General features: G+C 61.2%; 1 protein-coding gene across 5 annotated transcripts in view; it reads left to right on the forward strand.

Annotated features, from left to right (window-relative positions):
* IGSF9B (immunoglobulin superfamily member 9B) overlaps nucleotides 1–14,064 on the forward strand; it is a 47,952-nt gene that overhangs the window by 19,255 nt on the left and 14,633 nt on the right. For 3 of the 5 annotated variants that reach the window (XM_018043352.1, XM_018043350.1, XM_018043354.1), the window contains 11 exons: nucleotides 1,019–1,161; nucleotides 1,443–1,583; nucleotides 1,666–1,782; nucleotides 2,858–3,008; nucleotides 3,706–3,829; nucleotides 5,852–6,027; nucleotides 6,987–7,213; nucleotides 7,855–7,939; nucleotides 10,061–10,222; nucleotides 10,477–10,522; nucleotides 11,075–12,724. In XM_018043352.1, the coding sequence (XP_017898841.1) occupies nucleotides 1,019–1,161; nucleotides 1,443–1,583; nucleotides 1,666–1,782; nucleotides 2,858–3,008; nucleotides 3,706–3,829; nucleotides 5,852–6,027; nucleotides 6,987–7,213; nucleotides 7,855–7,939; nucleotides 10,061–10,222; nucleotides 10,477–10,522; nucleotides 11,075–12,724 (3,022 nt within the window). The remainder of the gene's footprint in view (nucleotides 1–1,018; nucleotides 1,162–1,442; nucleotides 1,584–1,665; nucleotides 1,783–2,857; nucleotides 3,009–3,705; nucleotides 3,830–5,851; nucleotides 6,028–6,986; nucleotides 7,214–7,854; nucleotides 7,940–10,060; nucleotides 10,223–10,476; nucleotides 10,523–11,074; nucleotides 12,725–14,064) is intronic. The other 2 variants (XM_018043353.1, XM_018043351.1) reach the window with 1 other exon arrangement.

Consider the following 14,064-nt stretch of genomic DNA (forward strand, 5'->3'; position numbering starts at 1 on the left):
TCACAGAGCTGGTAGGAGTGGTCCCAGAGGACCCTGACCTGCCTGGACAAGGACTCCTGTCCTCCAGCTGCGGCCGTGCCTGCCAGGGAAGCGTGGTTTCCCGTCTCCTTCCAGCGCATCACCCACTCCCACTTGTCCTTTCTTACCTCCTTCCTGCCTTCAAAGAGAATCCGGGGCAGGGGGAAGGAATGAGATTTTCAGGTGGGTGAGACAAGGATCTTTATTTCTACTAAAAAGCAGTGTTCAGAGTATTTCCCATTCATAAACTCTTTGAAAACCTTGGAGGGGGAGAAAAAAAAAGCCTCCACCATACAAAAGTAGGAAGCTATGTCTAAATATACACCTCGGCCTGGTATTTATGTAATGCTCTTCGGCGAAGGGCTCCAGACGCTGACAGAGCCGCCCATTCATCCCCACCGCCTCCTGGGGAGTTCTGGATCGTTCTCCTGTGTGGCCCCTGGGTGATGACTCACCCACATTGCAGGGCTGCTGCTCTTGTCACCTGAGAACCTTCTAGAGGCTCCGTGGCCAACTCTGCACCCCAGCTACACACACGGGAGACCGAGGCGGGAGGGAGCACACAGAAGCAGCCTTGTCCCGAGGGTGTGGGGAGAGGAAAGGCCTGGGGTCCCGCCTACTTGAGAGGGATGCTATCATCTTACTGGTCTTATGAGTGGCCAGACACTGGCTTTAAGGTTGGGAGTCTAGGGGCTGGGGTGCTGAGGGTCCCTGCTGGCCACCAAGTCTGCAGACAGAGGTGTTCGGGGGGAGTTGCAGGTGGGCAGGAGCAGCAGTGCCTCGGTGCATTCAGACGGGGGTTCTTAAGGATGCAGGACTGGACAAACGGGACAGCCGTGCTGGCCTCTGGGTGGTCAGCCCTGGGGGTGGGCCGTGTTGTATCGTGGCCCCACTGGGCTCGCATCTGGTGCTGCACAGAGTGCTGGGCCCTGGGCTGTGGGGTGGCTCGGCCCCTGCTGTGCCTTCTCACCCCTGCTTGCCCCAACTCCCGCTCCTGCAGACCCAGCCCGAGTCCTCAACATGCCCCCTGTGATCTACGTGCCCGTGGGGATTCACGGCTACATCCGCTGCCCCGTGGACGCAGAGCCGCCGGCCACTGTGGTCAAGTGGAACAAGGACGGCCGCCCCCTGCAGGTTGAGAAGGTGCTGGAGGGCCGCGTGTGGGTCTCGGGAGGCCCCTGGCTTTGAGATGCTGCCTCCAGGGATCTGGTTCCCGGCAGGACCCTTCCACTCCCCTCAGAGTTCTGGGAGAGCAAAGAGCTGCTTCCCATGGGGCCAAGTCCAGCAGGTCTGGCCATCCTCCCAGACCTGAGATGCCCCACCCCACGTACCTGCCCACAGAGGGGCAGCTCGGGTCTGGCCAGTGGGGCTGGACTGGACATCAGCACTGACCACAGCTCCGCTCCACTGTCTGTGCCCCGCAGAACCTGGGCTGGACTCTGATGGAGGACGGCTCCATCCGGATTGAGGAGGCCACAGAGGAGGCTCTTGGCACTTACACCTGTGTGCCTTACAACACCCTGGGGACCATGGGCCAGTCTGCCCCCGCGAGGCTTGTCCTGAAGGTGAGACCGGGCTGCGGGTGCCTCCGTGTGGGCAGGCGGGCTCCTGAAATGCCTGGTGTCACGGCCTGGCCTGTCCTCTTAGGACCCCCCGTACTTCACGGTGCTACCGGGCTGGGAGTACAGGCAGGAGGCTGGCCGGGAGCTGCTCATCCCCTGTGCCGCGGCTGGGGACCCCTTCCCCGTCATCACCTGGAGAAAGGTACTCCTGGGCTCCAGGGCTCGTGGGGAGTGTGGTGGGGGCCCTTTCCTCGTCATCGCCTAGAGAAAGGTACCCTTGGGCTCCGGGACTTGCAGGGGGTACGGTGGGGGCCCTTTCCCCATCATCACCTAGAGAAAGATACCCTTAGGCTCCAGGGCTCGTGGGGAGCACGGTAGGGGCCCTTTCCTCATTATCACCTGGAGAAAGGTACCCCTGGGCTCCAGGGCTCGCAAGGGGTACGGTGGGGGCCCTTTCCTCATCATCACCTGGAGAAAGGTACCCCTGGGCTCTGGGGCTCGCAGGGGGTACGGTGGGGGCCCTTTCCTCATCATCACCTGGAGAAAGGTACCCCTAGGCTCCAGGGCTCATGGGGAGTGCGGTGGGGGCCCTTTCCTTGTCATCACCTGGAGAAAGGTACCCCTGGGCTCCAGGGCTCTCAAGGGGTACGGTGGGGGCCCTTTCCTCATCATCACCTGGAGAAAGGTACCCCTGGGCTCTGGGGCTCACAGGGGGTACGGTGGGGGCCCTTTCCCCATCATCACCTAGAGAAAGGTACCCCTGGGCTCTGGGGCTCACAGGGGGTACGGTGGGGGCCCTTTCCTCATTATCACCTGGAGAAAGGTACCCCTAGGCTCCAGGGCTCATGGGGAGTGCGGTGGGGGCCCTTTCCTCGTCATCACCTGGAGAAAGGTACCCCTGGGCTCCGGGGCTTGCAGGGGGTGCGTTGGGGGCCCTTTCCCCATCATCACCTGGAGAAAGGTACCCCTGGGCTCCCGGGCTCATGGGGAGCACGGTGGGGGCCCTTTCCTCATCATCACCTGGAGAAAGGTACCCCTGGGCTCTGGGGCTGCAGGAGCACAGTGGGGGCCCTTTCCCCATCATCACCTGGAGAAATGTACCCCTGGGCTCCGGGGCTGCAGGAGCTCAGTGGGGGCACGGCTAGGACTGCTCTGTTCCCAAGGGGCAGAGGAGGGCTGTGGGCTGAAGCCCAGTGCTGACCCCCTTCTGGAGCCCTGAGTGTCGGTGGCTTCTCTTCTGTCCTGGCCGCCCGCTCCCGCCCCCGTGTTTGGCCAAGGTAGGGAAGCCCAGCAGAAGCAAGCACAACGTCCTGCCCAGCGGGAGCCTGCAGTTCCGCGCCCTGAGCAAGGAGGACCATGGGGAGTGGGAGTGCGTCGCCACCAACGTGGTCACCAGCATCACTGCCAGCACCCACCTGACCGTCATCGGTACGGGCTCGGGGTTGGATGGGGCCTGGCGCAGGCATCCTGTTCCCTGGGGCTCTTCCGCTGTTGGAGACATTGTCCCTAGGACCCCAGCCTGGACATTATGCCTGCCCCTCTGGGACAGACAGCCACTGTCCTAACAACAGCCATTGAAACATTTACCACTGGCTTTAAGCTGAGTACCTAGTGGTGCAAAGTGGAAGCCGATATTCCTCCCAGGCTCACTCACAGAGACCGAGGCCAGCCTGGGTGGGACACCTTGCCTGGCATCACCACACTGAGTGGTGGGCCCTGGATTCAAACTCCTGCTGGAGGTGTTGAGGGCCTGCTGGACTGGGCTGCTCTCACGATGGTGTGTGGGTCGCCAGAGTCATGTGGGACGGGCTTTTGGCTTTGCTGACCTCCATCAGGTGCACTTCTGGGTTCTTCAGACGAGCACAGTCCTGATGACCAGGGGCTGACTCCCCACCCCCAGCCTGTATCCCTGATGTTCAGGCCATCTCCTGCTGGAGGAACCAGCCTCCCTGGCAGGACAGGTTTCCTCCTCCAGCCCCAGGGCCCTGGGCTGGACCCAGCTCCTCAGAGCTTTGTGGCCCCCACTGCTCCCCTGGGGCCGCTGTGCTTGCGGGGCACCCGGGGTCACAGCCCTGGTCACGCGGGTTCACTTTCCCCATGCCTGAGGTGTCTGCTTGGTCTCCAGGCACCAGCCCCCACGCCCCGGGCAGTGTCCGGGTCCAGGTCTCCATGACAACTGCCAATGTGTCCTGGGAGCCAGGCTACGACGGAGGATTTGAGCAGACATTCTCTGTTTGGTACGGACCTCTGTGAGTCACCCCTGCACGCCTCGCTCTCTGCTTATCCCTCCCCCATCAGTCCCCGGGGCTGGGGGGCAGGTTATGAGGAGGGTGTGGATCTCTGCCCGCTTGACCTTCCTCTGTATGGTGGGTGTGTGCTGCCTGGTGACGAGGCTTCTGTGGGCGGGGCGTCTGGGATGATCTCGGGGCCTGAATGGCCCACCATCCTGTGCTGAGTGTCCTTAGCTGATCTTGTGGCCCTTCCGTGTCCTTGGCCCGCTCCTCTAGGTTCCTCTGTCCTCTGGAGTCTGGAAGAGACTCCTGATCTTGGGCATCGTAAGACAGCCCAGCTGCAAGCCTAGGATTAGCTTTACCCTGACCCTTCCCCCATGGTTCCAGAAACCAGTGTGAAGTGGCGCTCACCGTCCTGCCCTCGTCTGCACACGTGCATTTTCTCTCTGGGACTGTGTGTCCATTGCCTTTGTACCTGGCTGTACATTCGTTTGGTGAGATGCAGTGATTGGAGATCTTTGCCAAAACCTTGGGGTTGACCAGCATCTCAGTGACGTGTGAGTCAGGCTGAGGACAGGAGGTGTGGAAAAACTGGGAGGAGAGCCCTTGGTTGAGGTCCACACTCACCTAGGGTTTTCCCGAGCCCAGAGCCGGCCACCTGCATCAGGGGCGACATTGTTGATCTGGGAGGGTGAGCCTCAGCTCCTCCTCTCCAGACCTGTCTTCTCAGGGTGTGTGTTGCCCCAGGCTCACCAGGCCTGGAGAGGAGGAGACATAGTTGGGGACTCTTAGAGACGCAGCCAGAGCCCTCCGTGGACTTGCAGCACAAGGGAGGTTGAGAGGGACCTGGCCTGTTTCCTAGACTCTGAGTACCTGGGCTTTCTGAGTTCTGGACACAAACCGGATCTAGGTGGTGAGCTTGGGGGGCCTCAGAGTTGAAGCGAACCCGGTCCCACCCCCATGGGGCAGGCTAGGTACTGCCAGGGGGCTGTGTGGCCAGGGCAGGGCATGTGGCCACCTTCGGGGAGGCCTGAGCAGAAGGTCTGGGCATGGGCTGGTCCCCTCGCTGCCTGTGGCTCTGCTTTGCTGTGTGACCCTGCTTGCCTGCTGGGGTGCCAGGTGGGAGGGGCAGTCTCGGGCTGGGGGGCTCCTTCCCCCCTTTTCTCTGCCTGCCTCCAGCTCTCCCATCCTGACCTTTGATGCTGGCTTCTCTTTGCCGTGCTTTCTGCTGCCCTGGCTCTGATTCCTGGGCAGAGGCAACTGTGAGCCGTCGTTGTGTAGGGACCTGGCCTCCTCGGGGATCCTCGAGCTGCCCGGCCAGTCCGACGGGAAGCCATCCCCTCCCCATGGTGGCACTGGGCAGTGTGCCTGGACACCGGCTTCATGGCTGGTGGGGAGTGCAGCGGGCCGCAGAGCAGGGGTTGACCCTCTCACCGAATTCCAGCATTCTGCACCCACAGTGCAGCCGTCCTTGGTGACTTCTAACCTGGAAGGCTTTAGAATCCTGTCCCCATTGTGGGGAAGCGCTCTTTGTTTTTGTCCTGTGCTCAGCTCCTCCTCAGTGACACCAGCCTGCTTGAACAGAGCAAGCCCTCTGGGTCACACAGGCAGGCCCGCTTTGACCATCCCAGAGCAGCCAGGTAGCTGGGCACCTGGCCCCCCTCAGGTCCCGCTGGTGCTTATAGCTACTCTCCCACGTTAGCACCTGCCTTGTTCCCAGTGTCCTCGCTCTCAGGGCAGGGCCACTCTTAAGACTCTGCCCAGGGTGAGGTTCTCTCAGAATGCAGCTGATAATTTGACTAGTTTCTTGAGCGTCAACAATGCCAAGGGTCCCCTTTCACAGATGAGGCACCAGCAGTGGCTAGGGACCTGGCCTCATGGGGACAGGGCCAGCCATAGCTGAGGGGTCGCAGCCTGTTCCTGACCTCAAACCTGGGGAGGCCAGGGTGCCCCCCACCTCCAGCACTTGTGTGCCCTCTCCTGTCTCCAGTGTAACCCACCCCATCTTCTTGTCCCCAATCCTCTCTCCCTTTTGGGCAGGATGAAGCGGGCACAGTTTGGGCCCCATGACTGGCTGTCCCTGCCCGTGCCTCCGGGACCCAGCTGGCTGCTGGTGGAAGCCCTGGAGCCCGAGACAGCGTACCAGTTCAGTGTCCTGGCCCAGAACAAGCTGGGCACCAGCGCCTTCAGTGAGGTGGTCACTGTGAACACTTTAGGTGAGGCCGGGCCGGGGCGCTCCTGCAGGAGCTGGGATGGAGCAGACGTTTCTTGCCCGCTATATGCAGGCACCTTGCTAAATGCCTTATATGACCATCACTGATGTAGCAGCAGGGGTCTGTCCCACCATCCCTCGGGGTTGGTCTGGACCGCAGTGCCCTGGCTGAGCACTTTGGGCGCTATGGGGCAGCCTCATGTGTCTTCAGGTGGGTGGGAAAGCTTTGGTTTCATCCTTCATGGCTGACGACCTGTTTCCATTTTCCTGTGGCCTCATAGGGGGTTTGGGGGTCCTTTCTCCTCCTGTTCTCTGCTGGCTCCTTCCTTTGGCCCCCAGCCTCATTTGGTGGCAGGCGTGGACCTGTCTCCTCCTTCCTGACCCAGGGGCCTAGGAGGGGCTGTGCCCTCCTGGTTGCCGTTGTGTTTGTCCCCTCTCTGCGGCCAACGAGGGCAGCTGTGACCGGGCAGCTCCACACCAGTGTTGCCCGGGGTCCTTTATTGCCACCAAGGGGGCAGCTGTGGAGGCGGGCTCATCCTGCCCCAGAGCGCCCCCGATGGGGGCCAGCTTTCCACCTGGGCCAGAGGGGACTGTATGGACAGGGCAGTGCTGAGGGAACCTGTTCCTCCTCCTTCGGAAGGAAACAAAAGTATCTTTTTAAAGATACCACCTTACTTCCCGGTGGTTCCTGATGTTTTTCCTGTGAGGGACATGATGCTGTCCCTCGTCCCTCGGTATTGTTGGCCGTGCTCTGGAGACAGAATCAGAAAGCTCAGGCCCGCTGCCAGGCCTCCTTCCTTTGGATCAGGAGGGCTCTTCTAGTGACTCTGGTCCTTAAATTGATGCCTGCTCCCAGGGGATGTGACCCTCACCGCCTTGGGGTCCCTGTGCTGCAGGAACGCGTGGGTCAAGGGGGTGCAGCAGCCTCAGCAACCCCCTCATCATCTTCCCCCCACCCTGCAGCATTCCCTGTCACAACTCCAGAACCCCTGGTGCTGGTTACCCCACCGAGGTGCCTCACAGCCAACCGGACCCAGCAGGGCGTGCTCCTGTCCTGGCTCCCACCTGCCAACCACAGCTTCCCCATCGATCGCTATGTCCTGGAGTTCCGCGTCGGAGAGCGCTGGGAGACGCTGGACGATGGCATTCCTGGCACCGAAGGGGACTTCTTTGCCAGGGACCTGTCACAGGTGTGGAGCCTGGCGTTTGCTGGAAGTGACCGTGAATTGCTTCTAGAATCACTGGGAGCTCAGGTGTCGGCGGGCTGGCTGCGTACTGCCACACTCGCACTCCTGCTTTCCCAGGGCTGCTGCCAGGGTTTGGGATTTTGGGGTTACGGCAGCTAAGGTCTGCAAGTTCAGGGCCAGCCCTGAGGGGTCTCCACATGCCGCCAAAAGCCAGGGAGCGCGAGGCGGGCTGGAGTCCGACATGGGCAGCCCAGGGTGGGAGCCCTCCTTCAGCAGTTCTGAGTCCCTGGAGAACACGGTATTTTTTCCCAGCTGCCTCCCCTTATACCTTGGCGTCTCTCTAGCTGGAGAGAGGCAGCGGCTTATCGCACATGTGCCTGCTATCTATCCTGTCTTCCTTTCTCCCTTCCCTGGATGCTCTAGAGCTGGGATTGGTCCCAAGAGCCCACATTGCATCTCTTTCTAGCTCTGCTTTCAGTGACCTCACATGTATAGCTTGGAATCTATCACAGTCCGAGTATTTATCCCATGGAAGTTGGCAGATACCCCAAGTTGCAGAGTTGGTTGGGGGGGGTCAGCTGGGAGGGGTACTGGTGGCTGTCACAAGTTGCGCGGCTGATGGGGTGTCACCTCTGGGGCTGTAGGACACGTGGTACGAGTTCCGGGTCCTGGCCGTCATGCAGGATCTGATCAGCGAGCCCAGCAACATTGCCGGTGTCTCCAGCACAGGTACTTGGGGTCGGGGCAGCATCGGCGCACCAGCTTGTATGGGGAGAGGCTGAGCTGGAATAGAGGAGGGGGCGCCAGCTGACTCTTTGTTTCATGACCTTCAGGTGGGTAGGGTTTCTCCACCTGAAGAGCCAAATTCATGACCATTTCTCTGCGGTAGCCACAGAAGGAAATCCAGCTAACCTTCTCGTTAGAATAGTCAAAAGGAACTTCAGTCCTTTTGCTGTCAAATTTCTGTTCCTCTGGTGTTATCCACTTGTGGGGTGACGTGGGGGCTGCAAATTGGAGCAAAGAGACAGAAACGGGTCAGCGGTGCTTACCGATGCCTCTCGGTAAGGCAGCTTCATAATTAGGGTGTTTCATTTGGAAAATTGCTGTTTGGTGTTGTTTTCCTCCGCTCCTTCCTCTCCCTAGATTTTTTTCAGGCTAAATAAAGCCAACTCCCGAGCACTGTCTCCATTTATCTTCCTTTCTCTTGGCTCTGGGCCCAATTCTACACGTGTTTCTCCAGTTACAGTCCTTGCCAAGTAGCAAATCCCTCCCCCAGAAGTGGTTCCCTCGGTTTGGGAAGAGGCTTTTGCTTAGTGATCAAGTTGGGGCACACGTCCTTGGGCAGTGCTCGCAGGGCCCCCTGGAGGCAGGGGGCAGGAGGGGGCCCGACAAGCTCACGCTTGGGATTCCTGGAGTTGCTGGTACGGTGGGGTGGGCAGGGAAGCGAGCCTTCCGGCGGGCCTAACACACTTCTGTCTTGTGTGTTGGGCACTGTGGGGCTGGTTTCTTTTTTTTTTTAGTTTATTTATTTTTGTTTTTGGCTGTGCTGGGTTTGTATTGCTGCATGGACTTTTTCTGCTTGTGGCAAGCCAGGGCTACTCTCTGTTTGTGGGGTGTGGGCTTCTCACTGCTGTAACTTCTCCTGTTGTGGAGTGTGGGCTCTAGGGCATGCAGACTTCAGCAGTTGCAGCGCCTGGGCTCAGTAGTTGCGGCTCCTGGGCCCTAGAGCTCAGGCTCAGTAGTTGTGGTGCACGGGTTCAGTTGCTCCGCAGCATGTGGAATCTTCCCTGACCAGGCATTGAACTCGTGTGCCCTGCACTTGCCAGTGGCTTCTTAACCACTGATCCCCTAGGAAACCTGGTCTTGTTTTTTTCTCCTCGGAGGTGCCTGCTGTAGCCCAGCACACTTCTGTCTTGGCATCCATCTAGGGGAGAGAGCTGCAGCCCAGGCCAGGGTAGAGGATTTGAGGGTTTGGGGGCACCTCTTGTGAACTGTTCTGCTCAGTGGCTTTATGTCTGGTTCCCAGTAGTTGCGAGGGTCCCTGGTGAACGTCCTCTACCTACCTCAGCATTCACTGTCTTTCAGCCTCCTGGTTGCAAAGGCTGAGCCTTCATTTTCTACTCAGCATGATCTGGGTTGTTTTCATCTATGTCCTCATCGACATGGGAGTGGATTCTGGCCAAATGTATCAAAGATATGTGGGCTTCCCTTTGATGAGCCTGTGGGTCGGCACTTCCTAACAAGCTGTTGGGTGATGTGTGGTCCTGGGGACCCATCCAATCCCGCTGTCTCTCACAAGCTCTGTGAATCTGAGCCCTTCTGCCAATAGGACAGGATGTTGTCTGATGGCCCTGTCCACACTAGCATGTGCCTGTGATGGTCAGGGCGAGCTGACCCCCTGCAGGGGTTGCCCGCCTGCACTGTCATGGTAGAACGGGAGCCTGCATTCTCGAGTGACAGCCCCACAGTGCTGCAGTCACCCTCTTGGGCCCTGGTCCTGTAGAGAGGCTGGTGGGAGTCCCTGTGGCCATGTGATACTTAGGCTCCCACAGCGTCTGGTCAACCGGGCATGGCTTCCGGGTGGAGCGTGCTGCTTGGTGAGGGCACCTGGTGAGGTCATCAGGTGAGTGATGGCCTGGTCATCACCTGGAGAGGCTGCCCCACGGGGAGGAGATGTAGGTGGCGACTCCTTAGCTCCCCAGTGCCGTTCCACCTCTTCCCACCAGGCCGCCTCTTCAGTGTTAGGGCAGAGCCTTAGACCTGTGGATCCTATGCAGGCGGAGAGGCACCTGGGGCCCTGGGGGAGGGAAGAGTCTCACCTGTGCTCCACCCCCCACCCCCACCCCCCAGACATCTTCCCGCAGCCGGACCTGACCGATGAGGGGCTGGCCCGACCGGTACTGGCTGGCATTGTGGCCACCATCTGCTTCCTGGCCGCAGCCATCCTTTTTAGCACCCTGGCCGCCTGCTTCGTCAACAAGCAGCGCAAGCGGAAGCTCAAGCGCAAGAAAGGTGGGTGTTGGCTTGAAAACAGAAACTGGACCTCGTGGGCAGAGCTACCAGTGGGACTTGCCTTGATGGTGGGAGAGGTGGCTGGGACCAGAATGAGGGTGGAGGTGGGCCTGGTGGGGGTGCAGGATCCTGGATGGAGCGGTCTCTGATGCCTGGGGGCCGCTTCCCTGCAGGGCTTTGCCCTGGGCCCTGCTGACAGCTGGGGTGGGCTTTGTGGCATCAGCCTCAGCCAGCTCCATCCTTTCTCCCTCCAGACCCTCCACTCTCCATCACACACTGCAGGAAGAGCCTGGAGTCTCCGTAAGTGGCCTCCCCAGGAGGAGAGGGCATAGCTGTCCGGGGTGGAGGGTGGAGGGCTCGCTCAGCTGTGTCGCCTTAATTAATCTGCATGGTAGCTTCAAGTTGTCCACACTGACAGAGGAAGCTGTAGCGCAGACAACTCAAGAGAGCAGATGAACTGTTTCTCTTTGGCTTTAGAATGTATTTCTTTGATTTTTTTTCCCCCATCCTAACAGATGTATCTTCTTAATATGTTTTGGTTAAGTTAATAGTAAAAGGAGCTTGCATTTCTTGAGCAATCTAGGAGTCAAGTTGCAGGTGTAACTAGAGAGAGGTGGCAAACAGTAGGAGCAGACGGAATAAGCGTAGGAACGGTGTCCGTTTGGAAAATGGACAGCGCCCACCTAGGCAGTTGAGAGCCAGGCAGAGTATCTCATGCCAGAACACATGGCCCCACTGCCGTTCCTCCTCACTGTCACCTTCCCAGGTGATTCAGGTACTTGGCGGGAAGAACAGAAAGAAGTCATGTCCTCTGAGCCCCCCTCATGCCGCCTGCTCTCTCCCTGTCCCCAGCTTGTCCTCTGGCAAGGTCAGCCCTGAGAGTATCCGCACGCTCCGTGCCCCGTCTGAATCCTCTGATGACCAGGGCCAGCCGGCGGCCAAGAGGATGCTGAGCCCCTCGCGCGAAAAGGAGCTGTCCTTGTACAAGAAGACCAAGAGGGCCATCAGCAGCAAGAAGTACAGTGTGGCCAAGGCGGAGGCCGAGGCGGAGGCCACCACGCCCATTGAGCTCATCAGCAGGGGCCCTGACGGCCGCTTCGTGATGGACCCCTCTGAGGTGGAGCCCTCCGCCAAGGCCCGGCGCATCGAGGGCTTCCCCTTCGCCGAGGAGACCGACATGTACCCCGAGTTCCGCCAGTCGGACGAGGAGAACGAGGACCCGCTGGTGCCCACGTCTGTGGCTGCCCTCAAGTCCCAGCTGACCCCTCTGTCATCCAGCCAGGAGTCCTACCTGCCACCACCAGCATACAGCCCTCGGTTCCAGCCCCGTGGCCTGGAGGGCCCCAGCGGCCTGGAGAGCCGGCTGCAGGCCACCGGTCAAGCCCGACCGCCCGCCCCCCGGCCCTTCCAGCACGGCCAGTATTACGGGTACCTCAGCAGCAGCAGCCCGGGGGAGGTGGAGCCGCCTCCCTTCTACATGCCGGAGGTGGGCAGCCCCCTGAGCTCCGTCATGTCCTCGCCGCCCCTGCACGCCGAGGGGCCTTTCGGCCACCCCACCATCCCCGAGGAGAATGGAGAGAATGCTTCCAACAGCACACTGCCCTTGACTCAGACGCCCACCGGTGGGCGCTCCCCGGAGCCCTGGGGCCGGCCAGAGTTCCCCTTTGGGGGTCTGGAGACCCCGGCCATGATGTTCCCCCACCAGCTGCACCCTTGTGAAGTGGCTGAGAGCCTGCAGCCCGCGGCCGGCCTCCCCCGAGGACTGCCACCCGCCTCCCTGCAGGTGCCCGCAGCCTACCCAGGCATCCTGTCTTTGGAGGCGCCCAAGGGCTGGGCCGGCAAATCGCCAGGCAGAGGCCCCGCCCCAGTGCCCCCCACCGCCAAGTGGCAGGACAGGCCTGTGCAGCCTCTCGTGAGCCAAGGGCAGCTGAGACACACCAGCCAAGGCATGGGCATACCCGTGCTGCCTTACCCCGAGCCAGCCGAGCCGGGGGCGCACGGTGGCCCCAGCGCGCTGGGCCTGGACACCCGGTGGTACGAGCCCCAGCCCCGGCCCCGGCCCAGCCCCCGGCAGGCCAGGCGCACTGAGCCCAGTTTACATCAAGTGGTGCTACAGCCCTCCCGGCTCTCGCCTCTGACCCAAAGCCCCATCGGTTCCCGCACCGGCTCCCCTGAGCTGGCCGCGCGGGCCCGGCCCCGCCCCGGCCTCCTGCAGCAGGCCGAGATGTCAGAGATCACGCTGCAGCCACCGGCCGCCGTCAGCTTCTCGCGAAAGTCCACGCCGTCCACAGGCTCCCCGTCCCAGAGCAGCCGCAGCGGCAGCCCCAGCTTCCGGCCCACCGTGGGCTTCACCACTCTGGCCACAGCCTACCCCTCCCCTCCGCCGGGCCCCACGGGGCCGGCAGACAGCTTGGATGTGTTTGGACAGACGCCTTCCCCTCGAAGGTTGGGGGAGGAGCTGCTCAGGCCGGAGCCCCCCGCTCCGCCCTTACCGAGTTCAGGGTGAGTGTGAGCTGGTCTCTCGTGCCCACTGCACCCAATCATCTTCCGCCCCTCCCCCCCCGCCCCCTGCCCCTGCCCCTCCATCCACCGAATGACAGGGCTTGTCTGGACATGCTGCAGATCCTTCAGGAGAGGAGTGCTGGTCTTGGCATCGCCAGGGTGTGGTCACTGGGGTGGGGGTGCGGCTTACCTGCCCAGGTACCTGGCCAGGAGCATGAAGGATCTTCTCCACCCTGCCCAGAGCTCTCAGGAGACCCCCGCCCGGGGCGGTGGCCAGGGGAGAGGACATGGATGGGGGAGGGTATGTGCGTCCCTTGAGTGGTCAGCCAGTGCTTCCCGGGGAGCCTGATTTTGGGTGGTTCCAGGGTTTGCCCGGAGACCTCATGTCCAGCCTCCTTTTCTTCCTTGACCCCTCCTCCTTGAAAGCAGGACCCTGGGGCCTGGCTTCCCTGGGCCTCCAGGCTCTTGTCCCCAACTTCCTGCCCCCTGCTGCCTAGTGAGCGCCGCACCACTGCCCCCCCCAACCCCCCACCACCCACCCCAGCATCTCTAGAGGCTGTGTCCTCCTGGAGGCTGAAAGCAACATCTCAAGGCCTGTGAACCCTGAGCCCAAGCCACACACCCCACCCCAACCTGTGTGCCTCGCAGGAAACTGCAGACATACAGACAGACAGACAAGCCCCTGCGATCAGCCGGCCTGGGGGAGCCCACTGTAAACGGTAGCAGCTGGTGTGCCAGGTACCACTGAGCCTGGATGCCTGCCCGTGCTCTTTCTCTCGGGTCCTTCTCCCTCCCTACCCCTTCCTCCTCCCTGAGTCCGTCCTTCTCTGTCTGTCTCTCTTCCTCCATCTTCTTTGGGTTGGCCCGACTTGCTGAGAAGAGCCTGCACCGTGTGTAGACCCCATATCTCCTGCCCCCGCCCCCTCTGGTTCCGTCCTTTGGTCTTCTTCTTTGGTGTGGCCGCCTGTGCAGGGGAAGAGTCCAGAGCAGAGGCTGGCCTGATGGTAGGCAGACGGGAGGTGGTCGAGAGGAGGAAGCCCGGTGCCCGGCGCCCTGCCCCCTTCATTCCCGACTCTGGTACCTGGAAGCACAAGCCTCACCGCCCACCCCTCGGCTCAGGTTGGGGAGGAGGCTTGGGAGGTGGAGGAGAGCCGTGCGCTGTCTGCAGGAGATGCTGGGGGCCGTGCCCTGTCGTCTGTGCTTTGTGCAGCCCTCATCTGCTTCGTCCCATCGTGCCGTCTGGGTCTCTGTCTCTCTCCTTCCTGCCCCTCACCCCATTCTCTGGCCTCCTCGCTTGTCGGTTCTCTGATCCCCGTGCTCCTCCCCTCCCCTCTGGGTGT

This window comes from Capra hircus, chromosome 29 (assembly GCF_001704415.2).
Source record: "Capra hircus breed San Clemente chromosome 29, ASM170441v1, whole genome shotgun sequence".
NCBI classification, from domain to species: domain Eukaryota; kingdom Metazoa; phylum Chordata; class Mammalia; order Artiodactyla; family Bovidae; genus Capra; species Capra hircus.